The sequence below is a fragment of the Terrapene carolina genome, unplaced genomic scaffold (genome assembly GCF_002925995.2).
Source record: "Terrapene carolina triunguis isolate 2854851 unplaced genomic scaffold, T_m_triunguis-2.0 Scaffold53, whole genome shotgun sequence".
NCBI classification, from domain to species: Eukaryota; Metazoa; Chordata; order Testudines; family Emydidae; genus Terrapene; species Terrapene triunguis.
In genome coordinates, this window is record NW_020664404.1 from 19,645,511 (window position 1) to 19,661,933 (window position 16,423).

At 44.0% G+C, this 16,423-nt stretch overlaps 1 protein-coding gene across 4 annotated transcripts in view; it reads left to right on the plus strand.

The window, feature by feature from the left end:
- RELCH (RAB11 binding and LisH domain, coiled-coil and HEAT repeat containing) overlaps positions 1–16,423 on the plus strand; it is a 122,820-nt gene that overhangs the window by 63,073 nt on the left and 43,324 nt on the right. For all 4 annotated transcript variants that reach the window (XM_026658541.2, XM_026658565.2, XM_029912858.1 and 1 more), the window contains 6 exons: positions 9,158–9,298; positions 10,163–10,327; positions 11,095–11,242; positions 14,210–14,366; positions 14,936–15,059; positions 16,329–16,377. In XM_026658541.2, the coding sequence (XP_026514326.1) occupies positions 9,158–9,298; positions 10,163–10,327; positions 11,095–11,242; positions 14,210–14,366; positions 14,936–15,059; positions 16,329–16,377 (784 nt within the window). The remainder of the gene's footprint in view (positions 1–9,157; positions 9,299–10,162; positions 10,328–11,094; positions 11,243–14,209; positions 14,367–14,935; positions 15,060–16,328; positions 16,378–16,423) is intronic.

Consider the following 16,423-nt stretch of genomic DNA (forward strand, 5'->3'; position numbering starts at 1 on the left):
CCTGCTCTGAGGCTCTATGGGGCTCCATGGGCAAATCACCCATGTTTCCTTCTCAGCTGCCTTGGCCTGAGACAGTGTTAGTGTGCCTTACTATCTTTCTTTATTATTTATTTTATTTTAAGAAGTGGTTTAGGGGGAGTTTCTTTTGTTCCCATTCCCCTTTTGGGTGGGACCTTATCCTATCTAGATAACCATTGCCCTGGTGTATGCCAGGCTCTCTGAGCTTCAAATGGCATGTCTCTTGCTGGGAGGCCGTCTGCGTCAGTGACATGCATTCCCATTGTATCCGCTGTTTGAGAAAGTCTTATATCCCACAAAAGTGCTCCATTTGCTCCGCTTTTAAAGGCAGGGCAAGGTAGAATCAGTGATAAAATCGAGACTCTTAATGATGGAGCGTTTCCTCCAGCTGGCCTCAGCTCCAGACCAGGAGACACTTCCCCGCCCCCTCGGGCATCAATCTGAGTGAACACAATGCCCCCTCAACTTCGGTACGTTCACTTAGGTCTACCTGAGGTAAATCCATGAAGACCCATAGAAAGAGGAGCCAAGAACAAAAGAAAACCCACCTTGGTCCCTGCGAAGTAAGACTGCCACAGAGACCTCTTGCCCACTCTGGGTACAGCTGAGGCACCAGATGCTGTTGGTACCAACATCCTGTCCGGAGCTTCAGGCTCCTCTGAGAATAAGGGCAACAAGCATGCCTCGGTATCAAAACCTTTGACATCACAGAAGCAGAACACTGCAACAAGAGAAGAATCTAAGCATTCCAGTTCTCAGAGAACAGTGCCCATAACTCCTTCGGTATTGTCTGTATCAAAATTGACCCCCTAAAACTGCATTGGTACCAAGAAGATGCTACACTTCTCATACAGTCTCGGTGCCTCTCTAGGCATCCTCATCAGTACCGACTAATTTGGCTAGAAGGGACTTTCCAGATCAACTTATACCCTCGGTACTGATAGTGGCACAGGGCCCCATTCTCCAAGCCCACCTGGTACCACAGGAGTTCAAATTCTCTAGAGTTTGTTTCGGAGGAATTGGAGTCTCCCTTGTTAATGGGTTACAAAAGCTTGTCAGTACAGAGATAGCCATAGTCTCCAAGATAGACCTTTCCCCCCTACTGCTTGATTCTCCAACACCTTCAGTAAGGGCTGGGACTCCCTACCTTAATGAGGAGGAATTATCCTCCAATTCAAATGTCTCAGTCCAAGATTCCCCTACTCTTCAGATAAGGGAACTCATTCCTGACACTTTTGAGAAGAGTGAGAAGTTACATCAAAGACAGACCTGTGTTCCCACAGCCTGGTTTGAGACCAGTGATGCCACCCGATGCCTTTTGGACCCTCCAGTGGTGATACTGTGATCCTTGGACTGCATATTAACAGCAGTTTTCTCTTGCCCCTAGTCTTTCTCATGGGGACAACCAGGGGAGATGCTCCCCTGCTCCAAATGTCCCTCCTCCACTATCTCAGGCACAAGAGTCCTTTGAGGAGCTGGAGGCCTGGGCAGATAGAGGCCAGTCCTCAAATATTTCTTCATCTTCCCAAGATTATGTGGTTATTCCTCCCCCTCCCGTCTATGGTTGATGACTTCAGACACTTCCAGGAGTTAATGAACTGCTCTACAGATCCTCTTTTGGAAGAGGTCTGGGAATCGCAGCATAAGTCCTGGATATTCTTCAACTGACTCCCTCTACCCGAGTTGCCCTGCCTATTAACAAGGCCCTGTTGGATCCTGCCAAATCCACCTGGCAGACCCCTGCGACGATACAACCAGTATGCAAATGGGTAATAGGAAATGTTATGCTCTGGCTAAAGGCTCGAATTTTTGTTCACCCATCTAGCACTGAACTTTGTGGTTGTGCAGGCACTGAATAGGCATGGTAGACAACACCATGGAAAGGCCATACCATATAATAAAGACCAAAAACGTCTTTATCTATTTGGCAGAAAAACATACTCCTCTGCGACTCTTCAATTTAGGATCACCAACTATCAAGCTATCATGACTAAGTAAAGTCATTCAAATTATGCCAAATTCACCACCTTTATTGATCATCTGCTGGCTGATTAGCATGAGCAGTTTCAGGCTCTAATTAACAAGGTTCAGCTGTTAGCTAGAACAGAGGTTCTCAAACTGTGGTCTGCAGACCACCAATGGTCCGCCAGCTCCATTCAGGTGGTCTGTGGATAGTTCCCTCTAAGGTGCATGCCTGGGCGGCCGCACACAAGACAATGAAGGCCCACCCACCCAATTAGTGGAGCTGCACAGGCGTGGCTCCACTAATTAGGTGCCTGGACCCTGGAAAAGATGCACATGTAAGGTGAGATAGTGGTCTTGGGGGAATAGAGGGTAGGTGGGAGGGGGGGCAGTGGGGTGAGAATAGGGGGTTGGAGAGAATTTTGGACGTGCAAGGCTGCGGCGGCCAGAGAAAGAGGCAACTTTCCCCAGCTGCAGGACTGCGACTGCCGGGGAGAGATGGCCCTCCTTCCTAGCCCCAGCTTGGGGGCTGCCACGGCAGGAGAGAGAGGGAGAGACCCCGCTCCTTCCCAGCCCCAGATTGGGGGCTGTCACGGCAGAGGAGAGCACATCCATTGCATTAGAAAGGTAAGACTACTGATATTAAAATGAGTTGTGTGCTTTTATTTGTAGAACAAAAAAACGTTTATTACTTTTTTATATGGTGCTTTTATCCAAAGCGCTTTACGATAGTTAGCGAACGGTACAAACAGAATTTGGAAAGATCATTAAGTGGTCCACCGAGACCCTCAGCGATTTTCAAGTGGTCCGCGAAAAAAGAAGTTTGAGAACCACTGCGCTAGAGCATTGAATCCAACGAGACCTGTAACAGCCAACACTACTGCTTGATCCATCTCTACAGCATTGGTCATGCGAAGGGCATTCTGACTCCAGCTGTCTGGATTCCCAAGGCAGGTCCAAAACACAGTTGAGGATCTTCCCCATTTGATGGGCTAAAGCTGTTCGCTGAATCCTTGCGTACTCTTAAAGATTCCAGAGTCACATTAAGATCCCTTCGGATTTACACACCTACAAACAGTTAGTGGATCCCAAACAATAGAGATCCCGTCCCACTTCATTCTCAGAATTCCAGCGATGTTTTGAACTGCCCAGGAAGAAATCAAGGTTCCAGAGAAAGAGACCACCTGCTTCCTCTGCAGCTGCTACTAAGCATTTATCATTTAAGCATCAGTTTTGATGTGCTGGTCGTGGGTCCGGAACACCACAAAACCAAACTGCATCTACACCATTCTGTGTACCTTCTGCCATTTGGAAACACACTCTTCTATTTTCTGTCCACATGAGGGAGAATAGCACCAGACAAATGGTGCTGGAGGTTGAGTTCAGGGTATGCAATCCATTTTACCTCCCTCTCCATACCTACCCTGACAAATACATTAAAATAACCAAAATTCTCACGGTCTTCAGGACAAAATGCAAAACCCATCTCTATGATTTACTTTCAGTGGGACATAAGCAAATGTTTAAGTGCTTTCCTGAATATAGTCTCTTTTTAATGAATCAAGACCTATATCAATTGATTCTGAAAAAAGAATTCCACCATTAGAGGAGTAGTGATATCAGTCTTACAACTGTAACTTATTTTTTGTAAGTGGCTCAGGTACCACAATGATTATGGTAGAAATATCAAGAAAGTAAGTGTTCTTATTCGGTGTGACGAGAAGAACTATTCTATCTCAGATGCTACTACATGTTAATTGTTGGCAAATACTTTTTTAATGTTCACCAATGTTTTAGGTTAAAATCTAAGGGTTTTTTAATCTGACATCCAGCTGCTTGGCTAAACCATGTTATAGCACAATTTAGATGCTGAACTTTTTTTGTAGCCCAAATTGCTATAATCAGCCCAATATGGTAAAGGCTAAGGGTATTTCTACACTACGAGAGTAGTTCGATTTCACTTAAATCGAATATGTGGAATCGATATTACAAAGGCGAATGTGTGTATCCACACTAAGGGCAGTAATTCAACTTTGTGAGTCCACACTAACGGGGCAAGCGTCAACATTGGAAGCGGTGCACTGTGGTCAGCTATCCCACAGTTCCCGCAGTCCCCGCTGCCCATTGGAATTCTGGGTTGAGCCCCCAATGCCTGCTGGGGAAAAAAATGTGTTGAGGGTGGTTTTCGGTAACTGTAGTCTTCCAACCGTCACTCCCGCCCTCCCTCCCTGAAAGCGCCAGCGGGCAATCATTTCATTTCATGCGCTTTTCTGGTGAGTGACAGCGCGGACGCCACAGCACTGCGAGCATGGAGCCCGCTGCAACCATAGCTGCAGTTATGGCCGTTGTCAACACCTCGCACCTTATTGTCCACCTTTTCCAGAGGCAGATGCTGAGAAATCGGGCGAGGAGGTTATGGCATCGCGGTGAGGACATGAAGTCTGAGAGTGGCACAGACCTCTCGCAAAGCACGGGACCCCGCGCCGTGAACATCATGGTGGCAATGGGTCATGTTGATGCTGTGGAACGGCGATTCTGGGCCTGGGAAACAAGCACGGACTGGTGGGACCGCATAGTGCTGCAGGTCTGGGATGAATCACAGTGGCTGCGAAACTTTCGGATGCAGAAGGGAACTTTCCTGGAACTTTGTGAGCTGCTGTCCCCTGCCCTGAAGCGCAAGGACACCCGGATGCGAGCAGCCCTGACTGTCCAGAAGCGAGTGGCCATAGCCCTCTGGAAGCTTGCAACGCCAGACAGCTACCGGTCAGTCGCGAACCACTTTGGCGTGGGCAAATCTACCGTGGGGGTTGCTGTGATGCAAGTAGCCAACGCAATCGTTGAGCTACTGCTGTCAAAGGTAGTGACCCTTGGAAACGTGCAGGTCATCATAGATGGCTTCGCCGCGATGGGATTCCCAAACTGCGGTGGGGCTATAGATGGAACTCACATCCCTATCCTGGGACCGGACCACCAGGCCAGCCAGTACATTAACCGAAAGGGCTACTTTTCAATGGTGCTGCAAGCACTGGTTGACCATAGGGGACGTTTTACAAACATCAACGTCAGATGGCCAGGCAAGGTTCATGACGCTCGTGTTTTCAGGAACTCTGGTCTGTTTAGACGGCTGCAGGAAGGTATTTACTTCCCGGACCACAAAATAACTGTTGGGGATGTGGAGATGCCTATAGTGATCCTCGGGGACCCAGCCTACCCGCTAATGCCCTGGCTCATGAAGCCCTATACAGGCGCCCTGGACGCTGAAAAAGAACTCAACAACTACCGGCTGAGCAAGTGCAGAATGGTGGTGGAGTGTGCTTTTGGACGTCTGAAGGGGAGATGGAGAAGCTTACTGACTCGCTTTGATCTCAGCGAAACCAATATCCCCATTGTTATTGCAGCTTGCTGTGTGCTCCACAATCTCTGAGAGAGCAAGGGGGAGACCTTTATGGCGGGGTGGGAGGTTGAGGCAAATAGCCTGGCTGCTGATTACGCCCAGTCAGACAGCGGTGCGATTAGAAGAGCCCAGTGGGACGCGCTGTGCATCCGGGAGGCTTTGAAAGCTAGGTTCCTCAGTGAGCAGGGTAACCTGTGACTATTAACTTTGTTTAAAGAGAAGCTGAACCTGCCCCCATTTCTTTACCCAGTTTATGTTGACTATCCTCTGCAGCTACATACCCCGTTCACCCCGTCACCCCTCTTCCAACACACGTTTAAAAATAAAATAAATGGAACTTTGTTAATGAACACCGTTGTCTTTATTACGGGTTTAGCGGTAAAGGGTTGAAACTGGGATGCAGACTGTGGTGGGGAGCGGGCGTAGTGATGGAAAGAACGCTTATAAACTCGAGGAATGACAGGCTCCTGCTCCTAGAGCTGTCCGCAGTGCTGGATTGGTTGTTTCAACGGAGCCTGCCACCCCTCCTTTTCGGGACTCTGTGTGTGGGAGCTTTGTCACTTTGTGGCGGGGGAAGACGCTGCTGCGTGGCTCTATGATCCAGGATAAGGACCGCTGCATAAGATCTCTAACCGCCCTCCCCCACCACAAACTCACATAGCCCCCACACACACACAACATAAAAACCACCGCCCAGACTGACCAGGGTGCCTAGTGACTGCAATGTGTGTGTGACCTGCTGCTGAACATGCCCCCCTGTCTGTACCCTGGTAAAGGTGACTGTCCTGTCCAATTACCAATCCCCTTCCCTCCCTTCAAACACACTGTCCTCTAAAAGAACATGATGGAAACAGTAATTAAAAGAAACGTATTTTTTATTAGCAACTAAACAGTTAGGGGATGAAACTGGGCCGGGGGCTTGGGTGAGGTGGGAAGGAAAGGACTTATCAAATTTTGGGGAATGAGAGACTTCTGTTACTTGAGCAGTCTGCAGGGGTGGAGTGACAGTGTTCACGGCCCCTGTCGCCCCTCCTTCTTGGGACTTTGGGTGAGGGGGGTATGGGACTTTGTGACGGGGGAGGGCAGTTAGAGAGAGACTGCAGCGGGGCTCTGTCCTCCTGCCTCCGGTCCTGCAGAACATCCACAAGGCGCCGGAGCGTGTCCGTTTGCTCCCTCATTAGTCCAAGCAGGATTTGAGTCGCCTGCTGGTCTTCCTGACGCCACCTCTCCTCCCGTTCAATGTGTGATCGATGGATTTGGGACATGTTGTCCCTCCACTGGGTCTGCTGGGCCGCCTCGGCTCGGGAGCAGCCCATAAGTTCTGAGAACATGTCGTCCCGTGTCCTTTTCTTTCTCCGCCTAATCTGCGCCAGCCTCTGGGAGGGGGATGCCAAGGTAGGTTGGGAGACAGTCGCAGCTGTGGGATGGGAAAAAGGAAGTGAATTCTTCACAAAGATAATTTTTTGTGAACAATGAACATAGTCTTTCTCTGTGAAGACGACCATGCACAGCACCTATCACATGCGCACTCAGGACAAGGTCGAATTTTCGGCCTTCGCATTCAGTGCTTGGGGTCTTGCACTGCCGATCTGAGAAGCGGGGCAGGACAGCGGAACTCGGGTAGCAGGCTGACATGGTAAGCCGTAGACTTTTGGCTGCTTAAAACTTAAATTATAGCAGTGCCCTCCTTTCACGTTCAAAGCAATGCTCCTAGCATTGGCCAGTTCCTGCTGGCAGCAATCCGGCAAGCATGAACTCTGCCCCTGTCCCACCCCTTCGCGGCTGTCCCCGGGAAAGAGCCCTGTATGCTGCCCCTCTCCCGCCTCCACCGCGTGGCTGTAAACCGCCAGTTACAGTTCTGTAAAGGAACAGGCAAGCAGTCCCAACAGTAACATTCCCCTAATTCAAAGCAGCTCACCATGAGCGACATCACTCTGCTGAGGATTTCTGGGACAGCGAAAGACCGCATGCTGCGTGAAAGCCAGCAAAAACCAGGGCCGTATGCCGCCATGCTCTGCAAGGCAATGATCCCGGAGTACTTGATGATAGCCTGGCGCGGAAAAGTTTCCTACCACGGAGGACCCAATAAGGCCGCTCTCCCCAGGAACCTCATGCAAAGGCTTTCCAATTACCTCCAGGAGACCTTCGTGGAGATGTCCCATGAGGATTTCAGCTCTATCCCCGGACATATAGACCTTCTTTTCCAGTAGCTGCACTGGCAAGGACTAAAAAGTAGAGCGCTTAGAGCAAACTAATCATCATAAACCGGACATTGTTTGATTCTTTTGCAGTAGTTGCACTGCCAAGGACTAAAACGTTAAGCGCCTAGGGCAAACTAATCCATGAAAAACCCATTGTTAATATTGCTAATATTCCTGTTCTGTTCAAAATAAATGTTTACATGTTTTAAACACTTACCGATTGATCCTTCCCCTGATTCTGGCTCCGGGTTAACGCCTGGGGACGGTTGGTAGGGGATCTCTGTGAGGGTGATGAACAGATCCTGGCTGTCGGGGAAATCAGCGTTGTAAGTGCTGTCGACTGCCTCGTCCTCCTCATCTCGTTCCTCATCTGCCCCGTCCGCTAACATCTCCGAGGAAGCGGCCCTCGACAATATCCCATCCTCAGAGTCCACGGTCAGTGGTGGGGTAGTGGTGGTGGCCGCACCTAAAATGGAATGCAGTGCCTCGTAGAAACGGCATGTCTGGGGCTGGGATCCGGAACGTCCGTTTGCCTCTTTGGTCTTCTGGTAGCCTTGTCTCAGCTCCTTGATTTTCACGCGGCACTGCGTTACATCACGGCTGTATCCTCTCTCTGTCATGGCTTTAGAGATCTTCTCGTAGATCTTTGCGTTCCGTCTTTTCGAGCGCAGCTCCGAAAGCACGGACTCATCGCCCCACACAGCGATCAGATCCAAGACTTCCCGATCAGTCCATGCTGGGGCCCTCTTTCTATTCTGGGATTGCATGGTCACCTCTGCTGGAGAGCTCTGCATCGTTGCCAGTGCCGCTGAGCTCACCACGATGTCCAAACAGGAAATGAGATTCAAACTGCCCAGACAGGAAAAGGAATTCAAATTTTCCCGGGGCTTTTCCTGTGTGGCTGGTCAGAGCATCCGAGCTTGGACTGCTGTCCAGAGCGTCAACAGAGTGGTGCACTGTGGGATAGCTCCCGGAGCTATTAGCGTCTATTTCCATCCACACCTACCCTAATTAGATATGGCCAGGTCGAATTTAGCGCTACTCCCCTCGTTGGGGAGGAGTACAGAAATCGAATTTAAGAGACCTCTATGTCGAACTAAATAGCTTTGTTGTGTGGACGGGTGCAGGGTTAATTCGATTTAAGGCTGCTAAATTCGACATAACCTCCTAGTGTAGACCAGGCCTAAGAGTTAACAACATTTAATAAAGTTGTATCGCATTCCAGGATATGATTTATATTATTTCTAGATGTCATCCGAAAAGTCAGCAAGAAGTTATTACATGCTTTCCATGTCTTCACAATATATGATTCTAGTGGGTAGTTAGAGGACTTGGGTTCTATGCTTAGATTCACAGTAGACTTTATAGTGGGACTTGTGGAAGTTGCTGGTGCTCTATCTCTATGCAGCACCAGGGACTTGTGGAAGTTGCTGGTGCTCTATCTCACCAGTAAAAATGACGATAATACTTAATCACAAGCGTATTGTGAGAATAAATTTCATTGTTTGGAAGTTACTATATAGGTGCAGAGTATTTACTCAATTTACATATTTAACAGATATATCTTTCTCTTTATATTTAGAAAGAGATTCGTAGTTCATTGGTGCTTTCCATGCTGCAACAGATGCTAATGGAAGATAAGGCAGATCTGGTACGAGAAGCTGTGATCAAAAGCCTGGGTATCATCATGGGATACATAGATGATCCAGACAAATACCAACAGGTATCATTCAGGGCTAAAGTCTATATGTATATAATGCCTGTTATGATGTATCCATGCTTCAGACACTTTTGAATATAGTATTTTTGATGTAAATTACTCACAATTTTAGTCACTGTGACCAAAAAAGGAGGAAAAGTTACATTTCCAGCTATCTGTAGTACCTCATGGATGAGCTTCATATAGGGTACTTTTGTCAACTTGTCCTTCTGTTTTTCACATCGAAGAATAGTTACACCTCAGCCCCAATACTTATCTGCATAAACCTGTAGGGACAGTGCCTAAGCATGATATGTTAAGGCTCTAATACAACTTTTTAATCACTTGCAGATATAATCCCTTTTTGTGGCATCATAATTTACCTAGCGAAGTTTCGAAATGAAATACATAAAATATATAGCACAACGTGTACAGAAAATATATAGTGTAGTATTTATATTATATAATAGCAGCAGAATATTTTCAGAATAGAATGTTTTCCAGTTGTATTTTTTTAAGCAGGTGTTTAAAGTCTGTTCGTATCCATCTTCTTATGCGGATGTCTTTTCAACTAGCTAACTTCACCCCTGCCAATGTTTGGGAATTTAGCTTATACTCACTATTTTTTTTTTTAAAGAGTAAAAGGAAGGAAGAAAATTACTTGTTTGAGGGTCACTGATATGTATCAGTTTTGTAGGTCATCCATATACTACAGTGACAAGTACTTTTTATATCCGTTTAATAACTCTAAAATAACAGATAGTAATCTAACCCTTCTAAATGCACATTTCCTCACTGCTTGAGTTATAGTCTATTTTTTGTAATCTTCATTTGGAAAAATGATATATACACAACATTCCTAATATGTGCTTTACTGTGTTCTGCCAGGGTTTTGAACTGCTGCTTTCAGCTTTGGGAGATCCCTCAGAACGAGTAGTTAGTGCAACTCATCAGGTATTTTTACCCGCCTATGCTGCCTGGACTACAGAACTGGGAAATTTACAGTCGCATCTTATACCTACACTGCTTAATAAGATTGAAAAGTTACTCAGGGTAGGTGTTCAGTTCATACATCTCTAATTAGATTTCTTTCTATGTATCTCTATCTGATATGCACACTTAATTTTCATATCACTTAAAAAAAAATACCAGTGCCTACAGTGGTTGTGGGGAGAATTCTTCAGGAGATTTTTATGTTGGGATTCGATAGCTTTCGTTCTTAAGAAAAGATAATTGGATTGTGTTTCAGGCCTTGCAGTCAACATGCCTAAATTTAATGGAAATGGTAGGAAACAAACATTGAAATGGACTGAAGTAATCAAAATGGAAAGTACTAAAATAAAATGAAAACATTGTCAAGAAATAAATAGCAAGATAGAAAGGCCTCGTTCTTATCTCAAAAGTGCAGATCATGTATTTTAGAATTCTCAACTAATGGGTGGGTTTGTGAATTCATGTCCAGCACCTGTAAGAAAGTTGCATTCTTGAACTATTAATCTAGATCCTTCAGAATATCAGAATGATCATAGAACCTAACCACTTTCAGAACTAAATACAAAACATATTTATTTTTATTTAAGTCTCCTGTTTTTTCTAACACATAAAGAGGTAGGCGCGTGCGCGCACACACACACATTGTGAAGTAATTAATCTTGCTCTTGCAGGTATGGAAGGAGTGTGCAAGAATTGTTTCTGTTGAACGTTCTTGAGAGAGACTAAAATACTGTGGTAATAGGGGACAGATAATTGCCATTATCTAATTGACATTAAACCAACAAAAAATATGAAAACCCTTAAAAGACCTTATACTTATCTTTCAGGAAGGAGAGCATGGGCTGGATGAACATAAGCTACACATGTATCTTTCTGCTTTGCAGTCCTTGATTCCTTCACTGTTTTCACTGGTACTACAGAATGCACCTTTCACAAGCAAAGCTAAGCTCCAGGGTGAAGTGCCACCAATAGAAGGTATCTAATTCATTAAATACTATGAAAACTTTCTCTAGAATCTAAGCAAAGGTTAAACTGATAAATCTAACATCAATCAATATTAAATACATAGGAAAAAAAGCTAGAAACTCTAGAGGGTCAGGTGAAACTATTTTACTTGCAATATATGTCTGTAGGGTTTTTATGTAGACATAAACTGTGGAAATTGTAATGTAAACTTTGTAGCTTTATATAACCTCGCTATATGTTTAGCATTGTGGTTTTAGGTTTCCAAACCCAGGAACCTTTTTTAATCTCCAACTTTTTCATGTGGTGTCACTGCAAATCTATTTTAGTAGTACATCTCTGGAGTTGTCTGAATTTCCCTTAATGTAACCAAGCCAATTGAGAGACTTATTTGCTCCCAGTACTAGCTTGTGAAGCTTTGTCATAGCCTTTTTCTCTTTGTTCCTCTCTCTCTCTCTTTTTGGTGAAACTACATCTTTCCCTCCCCCCCCCCCCCCCCATTTTACTTTAGAGTTCAGATCTAGTAGCAGCAGTAAGCTAGTATGTTAAAAGAAACAGGAAAATCTTAATGAACTACAGAGATTGTCAATAAAAAGAGAGTCCAAAAGAGTAGCCATTTGTCTAATATCAAAATATTTCAGGGAGATTGTAATGGGGGTAGGAGGCGCTTGCTGTTGAGCTGTACAGTTTAGGGCTAAGCAGGGCCGGCTCCAGGGTTTTGGCCGCCCCAAGCAGCCAGGAAAAAAAAAGCTGCGATCGCGATCTGTGGCTGCAATTCAGCAGGAGGTCCTTCGCTCCGAGCGGGAGTGAGGGACTGTCCTCCGAATTGCTGCCGAATAGCTGGACGTGCCGCCCCTCTCCGGAGCGGCCGCCCCAAGCACCTGCTTGCCAGACGGGTGCCTGGAGCCGGCCCTGGGGCTAAGCCAGCCCTGATTACAAGATGTGTCTCATGTCAGTTAGAATCACCTAACTTAAAAGGCAGCAGGAAGCTGCAGGGAATGGGTGTGGTTGAGAGTATCAGAGACTGTCAGAGGCAGGAAGCCTGGAGGATGCTCAAGAAGCAGAAGCCTGAGAATCTATAGCTGACTTGAAGAAGCAGCTGCAGGGAGCAAGATGGGCTTCTGCAGAGATAATGAACTGTGACCCAGATAAGGAGCAGAGGGCTGGGAATTCCCCACCCCCAACTATGGGGAGTGAGACACTGGACTGGGGTTGAGGCCTGGTGGGAAGTGTTCCTGTAGACTGGGTAGAGTTCGTTTGAGGATCCCTATGAAGCACAAATGGGGTGGGGCACTGCAAAGGCACCCCAATCACAAGTGGGGGATCAGGAGATAGTATGCACCCACCGTGCTCTACAGATGATTTTTCAGCTGCTAGTTTCATTATATGGTTTTCCTTCACTTATCCCAAATTAATACTTTTTTCCCCTCTCACCTGTGTAAACCAATTACATAGTGTAATCAGAAGCTGTCTGCATTTTATGCCTGTTTAAAGTAGGCAATTTTTAAACATAAAAGGTTTAACAAGCAACCATAAAATACTTCTTGCATGGGCTTCCTGATGATCGCTCTGAAGAATAGCATACTTCCAATAGCCAGTAATACATAGGGAAATACATCTTAACTGCTTTAATGTCTTCTTTTCTTTCTTTTAGTCAGGAGGTACAATAACATGAATGATAAATTTTTCACACTGAAATAGTAGTAGAGGATAATAGTGCAGGACCTTCTCCACCTATTGCATACCTACACAATGTCTAGACAGGCGCTGAATAGACTGGACTGTAGATACACTGTAATCAGCCCTCTGAGGCTGTAAAATATTTTTATATTATATTAATCTTTTTAGGCTTTACTGGCAATACTGGCTCTATAGGAAGCTTGGGGATGCTGTCCATAATGCTTCGATTATTACCCTACACCAACAGTAATGTGCCGTGTGTACTTGCAAAGTATTGTGTGAATATTTTAGATATTAAAAATTCTAAAAGTTAACTGAAATATGTACGTTAACTTATAACTGTTAAACTTTCTTACTGCCATCAGTGACTCAGATGAACACTTACCCTAAGTCACTCCTGTCTATGCCTAGAATACTATAAAGTTTCAGAATTTAGCTAGAGTGACAATTTCACCTTGCATAAAGGGAAAATTAGAGACACAAGGTAGGTGAACTCGAAAGCTTGTCTTTCTCACCAATAGAAGTTAGGAGAGCCAATGGTCCAATAAGAGATAATACCTCATCCACCTTCTCTCTAATATCCTGGGACCAACATGGCTACAACAACACTGCATACATAAAGTAAAAATCTCATGTATGCAATTTCCATTGATCTAGTAACTTCTGATGGAATCACAAGTGTGTTCTTTTTGAGTGAATTCAGGAATAGGGGATATCATGTCCTTGTAGTTGAACTTTTTTGCAGTGTAGAGTTATATACATGTTTGAGGATTTGAGAGGATAAAAACAAAATTAGGTTAATATAATCCCTAACCATTATGTTAAAGATATTCTTAGGTTCATAGGCGTACCTCCAGAATTCTCTTTAGCCTTCTTTTTATGTTTTGTAAATTGATTAATTTTAGCATCAGAAGAAGTTTAGTGATCAAAAACATAGAATTCCCTTCAGATTAATATGGAAAGAAGGGAATAGTCTTGTGATATAAAGCAGAGTACAGGGAATCCGGAGACCCAGTTTTCTATTCCTTGCTCCTCCACAGACTTACTATGAGATCTTTGAAGAATTTTTTAGTCTCTCTACTTCCTACCTCTCTACCTCTGTTTCCCCATCTGTAAAATCCCCACCTACCTTTAAGACTTAGACTTGACCTATTTATTTCTATAAAGCACTTAAATAGCCTTAGATGGAACATGCTGTATAAGTTCAAATTAATAATTACTGCTTTTAATTATTGACACCACGTCAAGGTTATCTTTTTCTCTTTTTTTAACACATGGTTTTGTCTTCTGCTGTTACAGTGACTAGATTCCCTCGGCCTGTCTCACCCCTTCAGGATGTGGCTACTATCATTGGAAGCCGTGAACAGCTATCTGTGCTGCTGCAGCTTTATGATTACCAACTGGAACTTGAGGGTACCACAGGCTGGGAGACTTTGCTATGGGTTGTCAATCAACTGTGAGTGTACCTGTTTTTCCTGCACTCCTAATACAAAACTTTCATGCCTTCTAAACAGTTATTAGTAAAAAGTTCAGGTTCTTTTCATTATCTTAATATTTAACTGTCATTTTTGTTTACTTTGCATACCTAAAAACTCTAGAATTCCATTCTTTCTGATTCGTTCTGGAAAAAATATAGCCTTTAATGTGTTCATAAATTAATAGTATTTGTACCAAAAAGTTATGATTTCCTCTTTGTGCTGATCTAGAAATACATCATTATATAAGTAAGTGAGGATTCTTGCATTTTAAGATACTTGCAGAATATGGTATTCCACAATAAAAGGGGGTATTTTGAAACTCAAATGCCAAACACTCCTGGGGGATAGTATTCCACTATCCCAAACAAAGGGAATTACAGCAGGGATTGCCTCAACTGTTAATGTTATTGTATTGCTGGGATTAGAATTGGCAATGATCAGGAAGGTCAGTGATATACAAAGTGCAGTCAGTTTGTAGGGTGAAGTAAAATCACAGAGAAGGAAACGTGCAGAGTAACTTTTAATGTGCTGCTACTTCCTCTTTTAGGTTACCACAGCTTATAGAAATAGTTGGCAAAATCAATGTTGCCTCAACTGCCTGTGTCCATGAATTCTCCAGGTTTTTCTGGCGGCTTTGCAGGACATTTGGGAAAATTTTCACAAACACTAAGGTAATAGAATTCTTCTGTATCTAGCTTAGATGAATTAAATATAGAAATACTTAATATACAGGATCATATTTACATGATGTGCATACATGAGAGATGAGTTATAATATTTCATTCCAGAGTCAAAAATCATTGACACGTTTTAACTTGCCAGTCTTAAACCTGCTCTTGGCCACGTTCTCTTTTTTTGTTTTTGTTTTTCTCCACTCATCTTGGATTCCTTTTGTGTCCCTCACCTTTCATGATGTCTCTTTATTCATACTACAGGCAGGGATTCTGTTCCCAGACTGCCATCCTACCCAACTTGAAATGGGGAGGAGCCCATTGACACACTATTTACTCTTCCTTGGTGGACACATTGGGCTGGAGACTCTGGCCTAATTTCAATGAAATATGCCATCAGTTTTCCTTTAGTGTATGTAGTACATTATACAGTACATTTTGTGTGCCAAATCTTATTCACATATATCTGCATGTCCTCCATTCATTCATATTTGATTGTTGATTTAAACTAAGTATTCTCCTTGTTCAACATGTTTAAGAAATGCAAAGCAAGGTCTATTGTAAATCAACAAAGAATAATATTTTAAAGGATTATAATTACTCAGTAAAATTTTAGAGATGTGTGAAGATCAGGTGAAAAAATAATTGTCCATTTTGAAAATATTTTACAGTGAATGTTTGCTCTGAATTTATTTCTATCTTTTAAAGGAGTTTTTACAAAGACTGACACAAGTATTTTGGAGCCGTAAGAAGAGTCTCCATAGAGAAGGCTAATTCCAGGTTCTAGTCTAAGGTCACTTTTGGACATGAGCCCTAAACTTATAAAGCCTTTTGGTGTAAATTGTCATCACAGGCTGGGGGAGAAAATTTTGGGGAAGTTTCAGGGAAATCCGCCAATATACTTGTGTTGGGTTGTAAAACTTGTTAATCCTTTCTCTCCCCTCCCCTCCGCCACGGCTTTTGCAGTAAGCATAATTTTAGTGGTACTGTGCAGCTCAAATAGAGCCTGGTCCTGCACATTGATATATGCCTTATGCCTTCAAAGTCAATGATTGATGGTGTTTACCCCCTCATTTAATATCAGGTGCTCAGTATAAGGCTTGGTTTCATGAGATTACACTTCCCTTGAGTTTTGATAAAACTTGGGGAAACTTTCAAATATTCTGTCAGTGTCTCCAATATTTTCGTTTCTCTGGTCTTTACCTCTTGTATAAATAAACTGAAACTTGTTACAGATTTGCTTAAATTGGGTACCCATCTATTCTGTAGGTAAAACCGCAATTCCAAGAAATCTTAAGACTGTCTGAAGAAAACATCGGTGAGTAGCACATTCATTGTTATTAGCATGAATAAAAATCAACCTC